The following is a 17,312-nucleotide window of genomic DNA, read 5'->3' on the forward strand; positions in this document are numbered from 1 at the left end:
ACTCTTTAATAAAAAGAGAGGAGAGGAGAGGAGAAGGAGAAGAGAAAGAGATTGGGCCTAATGTTATGTTAGAGATTTGAGTTAGGCTTGGGCCTAACGTTATGTCAAAGATTTGAGTGGTTCAACGTTGGTGCTCCTTTAGGCTTGGGCCTAACATTATGTCAGAGATTTGAGTGGTTCAAAGATATGATCAAATAGAAGATTCGTCAATGGCATGGCTTGAGCTTTGGATGGAATTCTGGAACACTCTTGCAACCATAACCATATTGCTTCAGCTTGAAATTTGAAGTCCTGGCAGGAGAATCAAAATTGTTCGTGGGTTGATGAAGAGGGTGGTCAAATGTATTTGCATTATCTTCCTTGGGAACAATTGCAGGTCCCTAAACCCAAGGGGAACTGGGTCTTTCAGATATAAGCCTCAGAAATTGTTTGTTGCTATGCGAGTGGTTGCCTCGGCTTTTTGCGTGTCAGGCTCCACCAAAGGCATGGGACAATGGAGGGGCCTTACGTGGTATGATAAGCTTCTACCTTGGTTTCCTTTGAAAATTTGTGGCTTAGACATGATTTCTAGATTGGTAGATGCTTGGAAACAGTATGGCTTCCTTGTTACTTGGAAAGGTAGATCGGGGTTGGGATGTGGCACGTGATGGGGTTGGGATGTGGCACATGATGACAAACCCTTTGCTTTGATTGATTTACCTCAAGCTAGGTCTCTTCAAAAGAAGGGAGTTGGTTCCTAGTTGCAACTCTGAATTTTGGAAACCCTTGCGTTTGGTGAGAGAGCAATTCAATTCGACGAATGCTAAGGTGAGCTTGTTGGCCAATGTAGTGGTGGCCTTCCCCCAAGATTGGTCATTTAATTCAATTCCTTCTCAACTTTGAAGAGTAAATAACGGGCTATAGGTAAAACGAATGCGCGCAAGATTTCTGAAGGCAGCATCATGGACTGTTGGATCGACAGATCCAATTGGAAACCCATAACAATAAATGGAATCTCAAGAGGAGTCCTAGTTGGTAGAGGACTAGCTGTTAGGAAATTTGGAAAGGCTGTGTGTCAAGGAAGGTCAATTTTTGCATGTGGAAGGTTGCATACAAATGTGGCTTTCTATGCGAGCTTTGCTCATTGTGTGATGTTGTGGAACATGTCAAACATTTAATGTGGAATTGTCCAATTACAAGGGGGTCTTTGAAACTCTTAGAATCTCAATGTGTCTTGCAAGTTTGATGGCAAGGTTTTTTGTTAGATCTAATTGAACTCTTTTGGGCAATCTTGCTGAACTTTCTTGGACACTAGCATCTCACTAGCCCTATTTAAGGGCAACTGAGGTCTTGGCTATTTGGTCTGTCCACAAAGTTGCTTTTTCAAGAATATAGTAGAACACATGATCGAGCTACGACAATGGAGGAACTTCAATTGGATTTAGGGGCGATGGTAACCAAGACCACTTTGTTGGGCTCTAGCTTGCTTGAGGTTTATTCATTTTTCTAGATTTTCAACATATTTGCTTGGCAATATAGGCTATGGGCAGTGTTCCCGAATCTGTTAGCCACTTCTTGTGTATTGGTCTTTCTTTTAGAACTGACCATCCCCAAATATAAGTCGACTTATCCCCCCCTTCCCTCCCACCAACCCAACCTTTAAAAAAAATCAAAAAATTCATTCTCAAGACAACATTTAAAACAATTTGACTTAATTAATGAGGGTTTTAGACCTTGAGACTTGCAAGTCCCACTTGTCTTTGTTTGTTCAATATTTTAAATGTTTTCATGGTGGGCATCATTTGTAGTGTGTCCTAAATTTGTGCTCTGTGTTAAGTATTGTTAGATTTCTTCATGAAAGATTCTTCATTAACGCATGCACTCTATCATTTGCTTTCGTTTGAGGACTTTTAGACACCTCTTTCATTTCTTTGTGAGTTCAATTGCACTTGCAATTTCATTTTATGGAATTCAATTGCTTCCTTTTTGTAGTGCAGTAAAGAATGTGTATTTGCAATTTCTTTAACTTCCATTACGTGCTTGTGCATGAAGTCTCACAACACACATCTTTTAATCCTTGTAGGGCAGCTCCAACAAATAACCAGATGAGTGGCAAAACGGAACGTATGCGTAGACATAATGATGGAAGCGAATACTACAACTATATATGCATTAGCCTTTGATCAACACTCACGAATACTACAACTATATATGCATTAGCCTTTGAACTTCCAAAGCTCTCCCTTTTGGATCAAATGCTATTTAAATCTCCAATGGCTCATCTCATTGGAGGCAATTTCCGACAAACGAATTGATGAAATTCCACTATCCATGTAAGAGCAGTTTTAAGTGAAGAAAGGCATAACCTAAAGAAATTGGGTACCTACACGGGAGAAAGCATATCATGCTTTTAGGACATCAATCAGAAAAGCGAAGCATATAGCTTTTACAAAACCTAAGGCTGCGTCAACAATAGCGTCAATCCAAACTCCTGAGGCTTGCGTGAACATATGAAATGGATTCGAAAAATGCCATCACCCAATATATGTAACTTTTCGTACTCCTCACAGGTAATTGCATATATGCCTACCTGCATGGGTGTTGATGTGAGTATCAACCAAGCCCGGAGATTTTGAAAGTTACAACGCATTCCCTTATGAAAGAAGCTTGAAAGTAGATCTTTGTACAAGTCTGATGCAAACAGTTGTTTGGAAGCTGATTCCAAATAACCAGCAAAAGTCACGAACATTTGAGCAAGGATTTGAACATCCAAATCATTCCAGTCCCGTAGAATGAGATCATATTTCATCATTTTCATCTGAGATACCACTCACTCTGCAGCAAAATTAAGCAGGCTCGTACTTCCAAGTAACCAGCACAAATCACAAACATTTGAATAAAGATTCAACCATCCAAATCACTCAAGTCTCGTAGAATGAAGTGATATTTTGCCATTTTCATTTGAAATGCACAAATTGCTCTGCAACAAAATTTCACCTTGCTAGCCTTTCTGGATGACAAATAGTCTTTGTTTCCCGAGATCACTCTTCATCCCTACACCTTGCACAGTTGCATTCAAAATGATAGGCCTGTTGTAGAAGTTTTTGTCTTGAAAGTCGTGACATGGAGGCATCTAGATAAGTAATCCGTAACTCCTCCCCTGTTGATTGTAACATTCAAGCATGCAAGCGGGTAAACCATCAGAGGCTCACAATATGTATAGACTCACGGGAGTACAGAACACACTCTGCTTAAGACCATGAAAGGCCATTGTTAAAAGTTGAAAGCAGGATTATCAACAAAAAATAAATTGAAACAGACTAGAATATATATAGCATTATACAATAGGTAATTAAGAGAAATACTCAATCAAATATTTCATTTCAAAGTTATTAGAAGACAAAACTGTCAACACAGATGATACCAGGTAGGATTCAGAAAATTACCCTTTTCAATATCTCGTCTGGAGGTCAGTTTTGCTGTCGTATTTTGAGGCCAAGAAATGTGAACATTTGGATCTATGTTTAACAAAGAGCCAACTTTCAATTAGAACAAGTGAATGAGCATTTTCAGTCGCTGCTTAAGGACCAACACAAGATCATTATTTTACCACAACGGATTTCCTTAAAAAAACTCACCACAGTCATGGTTATACATAGATGGAAGTATATAGACAGCATTGCCACAGATACCCTCCCCAGAAACAGAAGCAAATGCTGCTGCCAAGAGATTTGTACTCTCCTCCACTAGCAATTCTACACGAAATGCATTTGAAGACATCCGAGCAAGAACTCCAACATACCACTCGGCAGAGGCAACTTCGAACGATGTCAAAGATACAACAAAAGCATGTCCCCAAATCAAAATGTAAAACTAGAACAAATTGTAGGTAAATTTTAGTTACTTGAAAGATACAAGCCAGCTTTTCTTCAGGGATGCCGGAATCCATCAAGGCAGCAAGTACCATCTTCCTTGTAAGCATCCACTGGAGGCACACCAACATTTAAAAAAGGATTTCCTAATGAAATAGGCCCAGTGAAAATGGAATTCCCTCTCAATGTCTAACATCTTAAGACATTACAAATGGTATCAAGGCAGAGAAAACTTGAAGAAAATCCTTACACATGAAGCTGTCTCATTGGGCACACTTGTATGAGAGAGAATATCCAGTCCATCTTTTTGCACCATGCCTGAAGTGACCATACAGATAAGGCGCTTTGCCAAAAGAGGCAACCTTAGGCTTTCTTCACTGTCATGGGCAAGCACAAAGCATTACAACGGTATATCTGCCCATAAAGACTGGTTATATTTTCTACAACAGTCTTAAGTTCACTCACACAAAGGAGATTCCTAAAGTGGAAGGGTGACAAGCAGCTTATCATCATTCGAGATGGGAAAAATCTTATAAGCTGGACAACTATACTGTACTTTCAAATTCCTACAAGGCCTTCGGATGCAGAAAACAATACAACGTTTGCTGATTGGAAGCAGGGGGACATTAAAAACACATACCGAGCAATTTGATAACATATTAAATTCTCCTTACAAGGTCCCTAAACCTAGATTCGGCATGGATGCCTTCTATTTTGTCACCATAATCCATAATTATCTTTCATTACAGTTGTGTTGCACGATTCCTGGTGTCCAAATATTACTCGCATGCCATAAATATGATGTTATATCCTTATCTTCCATACAGCTCGTCACAGTTGAATACTAGCACGCCATAAATATGATGGTATATGCTTATCTTCCATACAGCTCGTGACAGTTGAATACTTGAAAGACTAAAATTTCCATTATGGACTCCAGAATCATTTTTGTTTCATCAAGGCATTGAACAATTATCTGTTTCAGCGGGGCAGGATTTTGGGTGGGCAGGTGGGTGTGTGAGGAGCCCCAAGGGGGGGGAGGGGGGGGGGGGGCTAGGCGTTCTCCTAGTGGCAAGATCTGAAAAGCATTCTTGGTGTTTAAGTGTTCTCTCGGTGGCTCCCATGGCACAGCGAGAGGTTTTTACAAAGGAATTCTTTATTCAGCTGGATATGTTTGACAATTTCAAGGGACTCCTTAATTTGACTAAGGGGACAAAGCCCTTGGATACCTTTGTTTAGGAAGTACAAGTTCCATGATATGAGTCAAATAATGTTACAACTGTCCATTTTAAATCATTCACCTCAAGTCCATGTGTTGTGAAAAATTACTGACAAAGGGCAGCCATTGATGGGCTGGAATGACGATGCCAATCAGGGAAAAAGGGGATCTGTACCACCCGAAGGGAGGGGGGGATTATTGTGGTTTATTTACAGCAGAAAAAAGACGACCTTTGGAGGGCTGCAAGACAGGATCATAGTTACTAGGGACGCAAACATGAAGGTAATGTTAACCCCCCAGGAATGGTTACAAACAGTACCAAGAGTACGAGACGAGAAGGGAATGCCACACCATCATACAATAATGATGCTAGAGCTTAACCTCGACACAAGATTGTCCAACATGAAGATGGAGGAAGGGGATTCAGTTCAAAACTACCTCATGATGGTAAAGGTGTGAAGGACCAGCTTTGAGGTGGTAAGAAGATGGAGACATCCCAAATGGCCAGGCTTGTGCTTGGCATGCTTTCTTAGAGCTACCCCCCGGGTTCATACCTACCAAGACTCAAACAGCGCACGAAGCTTGTGACCTTGAGCAGCTTGTGCCAATGCGTTGTAGAGATGGCTCAAGAGAGGAAGTATGAAGGGTCTGGAGATAAGGCTTCCTTGCTAAAGGGGACCCAAGGGCATGGTACCAGCGAATAGACGAGTTCTTCTTGTAGATCGGACTACTGCGGAGTCCACCTGAGGCAAACCTCTATCTCTTCTCTGAGAGGGTTGCGGCTAGTACTTATTTTGTGCGTGGATAATCTTATCCTTACAGGAGTTCAATCAAAGAAAGTCGCTCAAGTCAAGAAACTACTGACAGACTTGGGGATTCTTCATTATTTTCTTGGGATCAAAGTGAAGCAGGAGAAGAGCAGCATCTTCATCTCTCAGGAGAAGTACTGCAGGGAGTTACACAAGCGGTTTCAGATGGAAGACTGCAACGTGGCAATAACTCCCATGGAGGTTGGTCTGAAGTTGAGCATCCATGATACGTCTCAGCCAGTTGAGGCATCTCAGTATCGATGAATGGTGGGTAGTCTACTTTGTCTCACCAACACCAGGCCAGATATTTCCTTTGCATTAGGGCTACTCTGTCGATTCTCCGCCAAACCCAGGAGGGCCCATTGGGAGGCAGGCATGAGGGTGCTGAGGTACTTGAAGGGTACATGCATCTACGGCATTACATACAGTAAAGGCGTCGAGTTAGGTGGATTCTGTAATAGTGATTGGGCAAAGTGATGGTGACACCATCAGATCAACTACAGGGTATTGTTTTATACTTGCATCAGGGGTTATCTCATGGCTAAGCAAGAAACAACCTTTTGTTTCCCTTTCATCAACAGAGGCAGAGTACAGGGCTGCTTGCACAGCAACATGCAAGACGTGGTGGCTAAAGTGGATCCTAGAGGACATGGACGTGACTCAGGAGGATGCAAAGGTGATCATGTGCGACAACAGCATTGCATTCCCATCGCCAAGAACCCCGTGTTCCATGCACGGACAAAGCATATCAAAGTCCACTACCACTTCGTATGAGAGCTCATCATTGATGATATAATGGAGCTTATGTACTGTCCAAACACCAACAAAATTTCAAACATCTTCACGAAGGCTCTCCCCAGGAGCAGATGGAGCACCTCATTCGACGTATGAGGATTGGCCCACAATTGTGTCATCGAGAGGGTGTGTTAGAATGTCATTGTCCCCACCTGTGAGCCGACGATTCAAGGGGACAAGGGGGCAGGAGATATAGGGGGCTAGGGAGGGATATCCAGAAACCTACCTTGGATCTAAGGTGGCATCTCGCGGATTTTTGTGGCAGGCAGGGGACCGACACCCTGCTTGGTTTCGGTGCCCTGGAGAGGGCCTATATAATTCTCTCCTCATTCCTTCATTCTCCATTCACTGGACTGAAGCCTCTATACACAGGCAACATGCATCAAAGGGAGGAAATCATTGAGGATACTCAGCAGTTTTGGACAGCATCCTTGCTGCCTATTTTGTGCTCATCTTGAGCTTGTCTATCCCCCACTGTGTGGAAGAATATACTCCAAGTTTTTGTCTCTCTCTCTCGTGTGCTGTTCTAGTAAGGTTTCATTGTATCAGTGTGATCATCTATTAAGTGTTCATGAGTGTAGTTGGAGCTAACACGTGGTGGTCGCATGCCTACTCATGACGAGTAGTCAAAGCTCTTGATCTAATAGAATGTTGCCATCTCAACATGTGGCATTAACTTGCAACGGTTATGATCATGTAATTGCAACGAGACCACCTTTGAACCAATTTGCAAGGTGTATGTGTATGCACCACGTACAGGAAGAGAGAAGAGTTTTAGGGTTAGAGAAATATAGACGACACCAGATTGGGTCCCTGTACCCACTGAGGGCGTAGGGAAGAATTTGTTTATACTTGCAGAACAATGAAATACAACTAACACTCCTTCACAGAGCACTCCGAGGATGACCCTTTGACATTGAGAGCTAACACATGAATGCCTGAGAAACAACCCAATCTCGACCAAGGCCAACGCTGCCTACACCGTCAATGTAGACCACTATGCGAGGCTATAGAAGAGGCTTGTGCTGTCCCTAGGCATGCAGCGGAGCTGCGTGAGTGAGAGGTGTGAAGGGAGGATGGAAAACTGAAAGCAATGGAATTTGAGGATAACTGTGTGAAACATGAGAGATATGGAGCTAAAGAGAGCTGAGAAAGAGCTAAGAAAAGAGCTGAAAACTGGAAAAGAAAGCTGCTGAAACAGAGCCCCAAACCTCTACTCCGAGCCCAGACAAAGGTGCTGCGTAGGCACCCTCCTGGAATCACCAAAGGGCTGTTGTCCTGCAGGGGATTTTTCTAGGGGCTAGAGGCTGCTCTAGGCTGGTGTAGGACGCTGAACTCTTAAGCCCTTTGGCTATCTGGCTAACCTTTAACTCCATTTTCTGTATCGAGAACTCTAGGACAATCTACTTAATTCAGCAATGAACAACGAGAATACATAAGATGTACACCTTAAAGCTGCAGCAAGACCAGCACACCTCCTGGAATTCTGCAACAGTCTTCGTTTAGCTGCTCCTGAAGTCTCCACTCAACAGGCACACTTACATCTCCATGCCCTTCACTATTGTCGTCCTTTACCTTTACACAGGAATTTGATTCAGAGCACCAATGCATCCCCTCGCTGTCTGCAAATCTCATCTTGAGGATGCTTGTGTAACCACCAAGAATAGTTTCTCAACCACCAATTGTGCCATTGGTTTTCCCTTCAAAGGCTGGTCCTTAATGGTAGCAATGGTGCACAAATTCCCATAGTCAATGCTGATCTTTGCAGGCCATTTTGAAATGACAGATTTGGGAATAAAGTACTTGCCTTCTTTAAGCTGCAACATGTGTTGTCTCCAAGCTTATTGCAGTACTCAGTAGAAGCATTTCTTCTTTTTCTACTTGCATGCACCCTCTGAACCTCTGGTGTGCTTTACTTTGTTCCATAGGGCAATCACGCGCCAAAAATGTATACAATATATGTATATCAAACCTGCTAATAATTGAGGAACATAAAGAGAAAGAAGGTGACTTTCTTTGATGTTTTAAGCCAATAGCTAAATTAGAATGGGTGGATGTTGTAGAAAAGATACAAAACAAGCCATAGCTAATTTTGTATTTACTATTCTTTTTTCAATTTTCAAAACCTTTGTTAGCTAAATTACACATGTTTTTTACCGTGGGCTGCCTACCCCCTATTTTTTCATTTTTTGAATAATGATGAAGCCACATGGCCCTCTTGAAATCATTGATCTTGATAAAGATCCAATGATGTGGGACTCATGACCTTTTTAGATGGTTAAATGGTTCCCTTTCCTAGCTTTTTTGTTTTTTGTACAACCTCAAGTTGGAACTTGGTATCTCTAAATTGCTTCTACACTGCTCGTCCTTATCTGCACCATTCTAATAGACTGCCTCTTCTACCGTCGTCTTCCTTTGTTCCATCATGGTTTTTAAAAAACCTCACTTCAAAGCTGCTCAAGGCAGCTAGCAGCAAAGGCTGGTAACGCAAAGGTTAACCACATCAACAGGGGACCTTAAGGAAGCTTTCTTATTAGCATTGAACACAATGAAGCAGCGGATTGAGCAACTAACAAAAAAACGGAGGCTCAATCAAGAAACTCAGCATAAGTGGGCAAGAGCTTTAAGGACCATAGGCAAATGTCTAACAACGGTTAAGATGTATGTGGAGGATTAGATCTAACCTGCAATGAAACACAAGTCAAAATGAAAACAGAATTAACTCCCGCAAACATAATAACCGTTGTACATACTCCCATAATGAGGATGACCAAGGATGGACTAAATGCAACGGAGATACGCTATCGCTAATTGGGCTGCTGATTATAGGTGGGTTGTTTGGGATCTTGAAACTATTATAAGTTGTTACTCCCAAGTAGAAGGTTATCATAAGCGAGCAAGTTATTGTAGATGTAGGTATAGGTGTAGGCAGATTTCTGAAGATTTGAGAGTTCCAAATGCTTTGTTAAAGTGTTTAGTTTTTTAGAGATTCAAAGGTCATTCTTGTCATTGACACAGACAGGCTATGGTTTGGTGTATCTTCCAGAGTAGCTTTGGTGGTTGCGAAGGAATGAATTGATGCTGACAATCATCTTCCAATTCTGATTGCAAAGCATCGCGGAAAAGATGGCAGCGGGAAGCAAATCCATCAACAGGGTCAAGATCTTTCATGCTGTCCTGCAAAGCATGAGGGAGAGAACAAATTCTACTGCACCATTTCAAGGTGAGGATTCTCCACAGAGCATACATCACATGCTTGTCTTCCCCCCTTCCCTTCCAACTTTCCATCAGTTACGCGGATTCTTGGAACGTGATTCATCATAGACAGTTTTCTCTTCTGGGTCCTAGGTCCACTCCTTCATTTCGCATTTCCACAGTGACCATTACACCACCTTACTCTTTCATGGGATTAAGGGATTTATCTCCTGCTCCAACGGCATATCCTGCCTTTGATCGAGTATATCAATGTGCCTGGGTGTTGTCCACTCTTTGCCATGTGTTTGCTGAGGATGCAGAGGGGAGAACAGAAAGAAATGGAAGGATTGGAGGCTCGATGTCACAGGTGAGTCCAGTACGGTTTTATATTCAAAGGCAATTGAAATGCATTACAACCTATAATGCAAGTTCTTTCAAAGATCAAGAATTTAATGGGCAAGCAAGGAAAGGGCTCGATTGAAGACATTCGGCACTTTAGAGGATGCAAATTGTACCAGTGGCACCGCTGAGGATGTGAAATTCCCAGAAACCAAAAAGGAACATCTGATTTACTTACATATTTCTAATGGCATGATTGTGTACTTGTCTTCATACTTTTGCCTGGACAGAAGAGAATATTATTTATAGCAATATTCTTTAGCAGCGTCAAGAGCAAAGTAAAGGTCATTTACTTGTAGATGACTTTATTATCCAAGACAATGACCCCCATGGAAAGGCCAGTTCTCTCGGCTTATAAATTTATGGAGAGAAAGAGTGCAGCCTCTCCACCCACATTGTGTGTGGTCATACTTACAGAAAATATATAATGTGCAAGTACTTGCACTACGGGATTTGAGGGACAAAAAAGGTGTTTTGTTGTACTTAAGTAGATGGATGTTCTAAGAAACTAACGAGCCCTCTCTTCTTGACCGCGAGGGAGGACTTAGGAATCGAACGAATTGATCATGATGGATGCAAGGTCGAAGGACAGGGCCAACATCCCCTATCACAATCCAGGTCACAATATCTTACAAGACACAGCGACGGTAACTTTCAAACAGAGAACTTGTTAGCTCATAAGGGCAATGCCCTTATTCATGTATTCTCTGGTTTTCGCTTCCAAAAGCGTCCGTCTTTCGCCACTTCTAAATCCATAATAAGAGCAGTAAATCACGACTCGCAAACCTGCAGAATCGATGAAAGGTCTCCCAGTTTGCTCTCCTTTCGATAGCGTAGAAGGCCTGTTAAAACGGCAAACAAATAAAGCGCCACCTATGTTACAACGGACGTTAAAACACTATAAGAAACCGCACTAGCACTTGCCAACACACCTCTGCTGATTCTGCACATTTTTTGCTGCAAAACTTTATTTGCATCACTTTATGCCGGTCACTGTTATTGTCTAAATCAATATGTTGATTCGCATCTGAGGGCCCCGTTACATGTGACGAATAAGTACAATTTACATGCCCTAACCTTCTGAGGCAATAATAGCAAACCTGTAACATTACCGGCAAACTAGTGTAAATTTGAAGACAATTGATTCAGGCTGCTAGCCTAAGACAAGGAAATTTTGTGTACGTCAAAGGTTAGATATTTCTTGATCTGAACTGAAGCACATTTCTCAGCTATTGATCCGAACTGAAGCTGCGATGGCTTAGTACGAGGTTCGTCGAAATAAAAGGACACGCACCTTCGTGATATTTTGAAGAGTTGGGTGAGCAACGAGAGGCTCTGCAGTGTGAATGACTTCGCCCACGCCAATGTTACGGATAGCAAAGACTCCCCGTCCTGCGTCAGGAGTAAAATCCACTCGAATAGGGGGTGCTGAACGCACCACCAACAAGGTGAGCTAGGATCCCAATTCAAGGAAACATCTTTGAAAATATTTTCAAAAGATGAGTTGCGCTACCTGAACTGGTGGACAGAGAACGAAAGAGAAGGCACACAGAGCGTTTCATGAGTGGTGAAACCTCATAAGATCAAAGGCCACAAGAGTAGCTTGGCCCAAAATCTCTCCACAACCAAGAGAGACAATGAGATGAAATTGGGTGCACATGATGATGATGATGATGATGATAACTCTTTGGAAGGATTCATTGCCATCACATGGAGATGTATTCAGAAATTCATAATTCTTTTTCTTTAAAAAAATTTAAGCATTTTTTCCCGCTCTCCCTCACCCACACCCATCGTATCCAATTCCCGTCGCTCGGATCGGCAAACGTCATGTTTAGCTTTCATGGAATCCATCCATTCTCTACTATCAAATGCATCCTTATGACAGAGAGGTTCCTCATTGCAATCAATATAAATCAAAGCAACATGAAGCAAATTGGCATCCATTTGTTCTTTACCACCTCTAGTGTGGGCAGCCAAGGGCTCAACTTGCTTGCTGTCCTATAGAGTATCCAAGAACCACCTTGGAACTCATTTCTGCCATCTTATTGCCACCCATTCCTTTTGTAACTGCATGTTCAATAGCATGATCATCACGTGGCTGCAAATTAGGCTGAGCATTGGTAACATGAGGAGGCTGTGAGCTACTAGAAGCATTTGGAGCTAGACCCTGCAAAGTGTCATCTAAATTTGTGAAGGGTAGTATGGCATCAAATACATTAGAGGCTTCTACTAATGGCTGTTTTTTACAGTCCAGTTGAGGTAAAGAGGTATGCTCAACAAAAACCACCTCTCTACTAACAATTGCCTTGCCTATGATAGGCTAAAACAGCCTGTATCCTTTGCTTTGTGAAATCTATGTAATGCAATGTTGTCCAATTGTATAGATGATTTTCAGCTTGAACCTTCAATCGTATGAGTGATTTGTAGAAGCAGCACTGACTTTATCCATGTTAATGTAGATTGTACAGATAGAATTCTGGAAAATTGTACATATGATTTAAACACTATGTATAGCTGATTGTAAGACAAATATATGACTAATTTTAGACTAGTGTATAGACTATTGTACAATGTACATGTAGTTCAATGTAGGCATCGCACAAACTGCAGTATATAGTGTACATATAGCTCAACGTAAGTATTGTATGGATTGCCATACAATGTAAGAAGATTTCATTTTGTTGTATGCAAATTGTACGGACATTATACACTGTTGTAGATGAATGTCCGATAGATTTTAAAGTTGATTCTTGTATGATTGATGATCACACGGATGATTACATGAACCAAGTGTACAAAAAAATACAAGCATACAAATGTTGATGATTGTACAGTGTTGAACAAGCTTCGCATGTGCAAGTTGGATGCTAAGCGATGAATTTGTATGGGCAAATAGCGTGAAGCTAGGGAGTAGCTAAAGGAGGACAAAGGGAGGCGGCAGGCACTAAGAGCAATGGTGCTCACTTTGATACCAATGTTGGGTGCAGGGAGCAATGGAATGGAGATGGAATGCAAGGGAGAAAACAACAAGCTTGCAAATGGATAATTAAGAAAGTACAAGAGTGGCCACTAAATGGCCCCAAAGTCAAGTGGTTGATCAAAGTTAACTAGTTGACCAAGACTAGGACAAAATGTCCTAACTAACCTACACGGCCATACCATGGCAAAGTGCTAACAACCAATTAGCTAAAAGAACATTGTAGATCTAGGATCATATAATGGCTAATATCCATCAACATGCTAGCTTCAAGCCCATTGTAGCATACAACATGTGCTTTGTAAATTTAAAGCATTCAGCTTACAAAAGTTGGCTAGGTGTCCACTACTAAAAATTTAGTAACAAGGAAAATGATTTATCTAAACCTTCCGTCACATAGTGGGACATGAGGTCACTAGCAAGGTAAAATAAAATTGTATAAGTAAGGCACAACCAAGGCAAAACAATGTGCAATATGCACTAGCAAGATGCTTCATGGTTTTCGCATCGTCTAAGTTACTCATTATTGTGCATCCAAAAGCAAGCATGCTAGTATAATCTAGATAACTATCTACCAAATCATATGAACAAGAGAAGAAATAAAGAGAATGACATGTGGCATATAGCCTCCTTTTAGTGCCCAACTAGTGGAGTCATGCTTCTCCTCTTAATAAATAATTGTCTTAATATTAATTGACCTCACCCTCTTTGCAGTGGCCCTATTATTTAAACTTCTTTTACCTTGTGTATGACCTCTCTCAAGTTACAAAGCATAGTATTTTTCCCAGTAGAGCATTGGAAGATCTAACGCATGATATAACTTTTGAGAGTCTAGCATTTGGTCATGCAATCCCTATACTTTTGGTAGATCTAACACATGATATAACGTTTGGGAGTCTAGCAGTTGGTGATGTAATCCCTATACTCTTTTGAATGATGCCAAGTTGATTCTTAGAACATTACCGCAATTCGGATACTATTTGCAAATGACCTATAGCTACTTTTGACAATGTTTCTACTAGTTTGCATACCTCTTTTCTTTCATGGCAATGCTCTTGTACACATGTATTTGATGCCGATGCATTTGAAACTCTAGCTTCTAGGGCATTCTAATATATGATTTTGGCATGACAATTGGAAATTTGTTTATCCCTCTACTTGCATTGTAACTTTGCCTCTCAATGATGTGTTGATATTGTTTCACTCTTTATAGGCTTTGTATCTTCCCTTGCAACCTCTTTTTGATTTCTTGGCCGAGCTTTTCATTAATCGAATCTTGGAACCTCTAGTTTCTTCCCTGAAACTTGATGGTAGGCTAAATGGAAACCTATATTTGCTTCCCTTAGACTTGATGGGGTAAGCCAAATGGAAAAGTAGATGGTTGGGGAAAAGCATGATTAGCTATCACAATCACAAAAATATTTTGGGGGTCTGCTCTAATGGGTATTAGTGGATGGAATTACAAAACTGATGGTGGTCCCATGATGATGTGTTGTTAACAACCCACACACTCATTGAATTGTTTTAAGGGCATGATGACTATCACATTGATGGAGGGCCATAAATTTTAGCCTACCTTGACATTTTACCAATGATTGTCTCTCTATAGACTCATTAGTTGCACAGTATTATTAGTTGCATAATATTACTGGTCCACATCAACTGCATCAATAGCCATGTCAACCAATGTAGGTGGTGACTACTACCAAAATGGCACATGTCAACAGCTTGGTGGTCCACCATCAACCATCACAATCTATTCAATGGTGCATGTCAACTATTATAGTGGCCACATCAGCAATTGTATGTGTGACTACTACTATGGTGGCTCGTTGATCAACCCAATGGATCACTTCAATGGCCATCATGGTGGTCCTATTGCATGGTCCTAATTACATGACACGTGTTTTCATACAAGTGAGTATGTTGGTTCCATCTAGAAACATGGCATATACACTCCATAGTTTGCCACTATTGTGTCTCTTGGAGGATGAGAAGGTGGCTATGTATGTGTTGCACTATCATAGTGGATTTTGCCGCTATTATGGCTCTATTATGGTTCTTCGAGGAGGTAGCTATGGGCATGTGTTGTGTGGGTTCCTTGTGAAGTACTTCTTCCATCAAAGAATAACTCATCCTAAGATTATCACAACTCTTTGCAATAATCTCTTCATGCAACCCTTCATAGTGTCTTCATAATCCATTTTGTGTGTGTGCATGCGTGCATGTGTGTGTGTGTGTGTGTGTGTGTGTGTGTGTGTGTGTGTGTGTGTGTGTGCGTGTGTGTGTTCTCCCCCCTTTTACCTCTTCCCCTTTTGAAATGGAAGACCAATTAAGGTGAAACTAATAGACTTTGTCTGTCAATGGTCCACCTTGAGAACGTGTAATCTAATGGCCCTTATCCAATCCAAGGTCATAACCATTATTAAACTAAAAATAATTTCCTTGTTTTCTTGAGAAGATCCTGAACTTCTTTTGATAAGCTTGCATTCTTGACTCCACCAACATTTCTAACATATGTAGGGGGGAATTCTTTAAAGGGATCATATTTGTTCCATGCATGCTCTAAGCAATTAGCCTAGGAACCATGGCTAGGGATGGCAAGCACCTTTTCAATCATGCTTTTTTCAATTAGACTTTCTTATCTTGATGGACAATATATTTGTCCTTCACATTCACTTTTTGTAGAGCTTGCATAAGGTGGATAAGGGAGAGACATAGATGGTATGAAATGAAGACTACAAGAGATGTGAATGGTGGGATTTGAAGCTTAGATTTTGAAGAGATATCCATGATAGAAGGACCAAAATTAGCTAGGGGTAATCCCAAGAGGGTTTCATGCAAGTCTTGTAGGGAATAAGATTGAGTTGCAAGGGATTGTAGGGAGTAACTCAAGGGGAGTATGTGTAAAGATTTTAGGAAATACGACCTCAAGGCTTGTAGTTTGTAAGGGGATTGTAGGGAAGAATATAAAGGTGCATCACTTGTAGGGAAGATGACAAGGTTCAAGGGCTTCTTGGCCACTGGGATTACATGCAAGCGCAAAAATAGTGATGGCCACTAGGCTTGCATGTGAGTGTCTAAATATGATGGTGCATACAAAAATGACCGTGAAGCTCTAAATATCATTATGAAAAAGATTGGACCATCTACCTCCAACCACCACATTGGTTGAGATGGGACATTATATTGGAGGACATGATCCAGCTTGGTGGAGGGAAATATAATTCCAACCACCACATGGAAGAGGTGGGCCGCCATGCTAGGTTCAATTGCATGCTAGCAAGAATGTGATGAATAATCAAATTCAACCCAAGGACATGGATGATGTCTGCTTGGCATGAGAGATTTGAATTAGGGGCTTGAAATCTAATTGTTGATGGATAGTTCACATGAACTTATTGATTTTTATAAACTTTAGAGTAGCCTCAAGAATTCCAACTAGCCCATCACACTGATGACACTTGGGCTAATGGTTGCCTAAATGTGGAAAGATATGGCTCAAAATATGATGATAACAAGGATTTCAGATTGATTCATGTAATGCATGAATTTTATATGAAAGACTAATAATGCACAAGCTTAGTGTCTCACAAGGATTCTAGGTAATGCACCCTAAGGCCACCATGGTGCCTAACTTGGGCCATTGGGCTTCTTTGAATTACAAGTATGCATAAATGCTAAAGATATGGCTTAAAAATGTGGTGATAAAAATAAGGAATTATGCATGATTGCATTTAAAAATGCAACCTAATGACTTATATGACTAGATAAAGCACAACCTTGATGGTCCACAAGGATTCTCTCATAGATTACAATTTAATGTAGCCTCATGATTTATATGAGGGGCCTAAGCGTGGTGCACCCTAGCCTACTAGGTACTTAACTGTATTGGGATTTTGCATGCATTTTCAAAACTTTTTTCTCCACCTTGTCCTCTAGCTCCATCATTTTTCTCAAGCTCCACTTCACCTTTAGGCTCCACCCTCATCCTCAACTCATCCCTATCTTCTTAGCTCCACCAACCCCACTCATACAAATTTTATGGTGACAATGTAAGTGCA

General features: G+C 41.2%; 1 protein-coding gene across 2 annotated transcripts; it reads right to left on the reverse strand.

Moving 5' to 3' along the window:
- Nucleotides 1–2,446: 2,446 nt before the first annotated feature.
- Nucleotides 2,447–11,928, reverse strand: LOC147883085 (histone-lysine N-methyltransferase ATXR4-like). 2 transcript variants are annotated; one of them, XM_087400093.1, is made up of 10 exons: nt 11,782–11,928; nt 11,563–11,696; nt 11,201–11,368; nt 11,055–11,110; nt 4,102–4,228; nt 3,895–3,964; nt 3,618–3,797; nt 3,426–3,497; nt 2,977–3,139; nt 2,447–2,814 (listed from the first exon to the last, which is right to left on the reverse strand). In XM_087400093.1, exons 1-9 carry the CDS (start codon nt 11,828–11,830, stop codon nt 3,021–3,023), a joined length of 975 nt encoding a protein of 324 aa, XP_087256219.1. In that variant the 5' UTR covers nt 11,831–11,928; the 3' UTR covers nt 2,447–2,814; nt 2,977–3,020. The 2 variants fall into 2 exon arrangements, with proteins under 2 accessions (XP_087256219.1, XP_087256220.1); XM_087400094.1 differs by lacking the exon at nt 11,201–11,368.
- Nucleotides 11,929–17,312: the final 5,384 nt, after the last annotated feature.

The sequence above is a fragment of the Dipteris shenzhenensis genome, chromosome 28, assembly GCF_047967505.1.
Source record: "Dipteris shenzhenensis isolate YYH24624 ecotype China chromosome 28, Dip_SZ_1.0, whole genome shotgun sequence".
Classification (NCBI taxonomy): Eukaryota; Viridiplantae; Streptophyta; class Polypodiopsida; order Gleicheniales; family Dipteridaceae; genus Dipteris; species Dipteris shenzhenensis.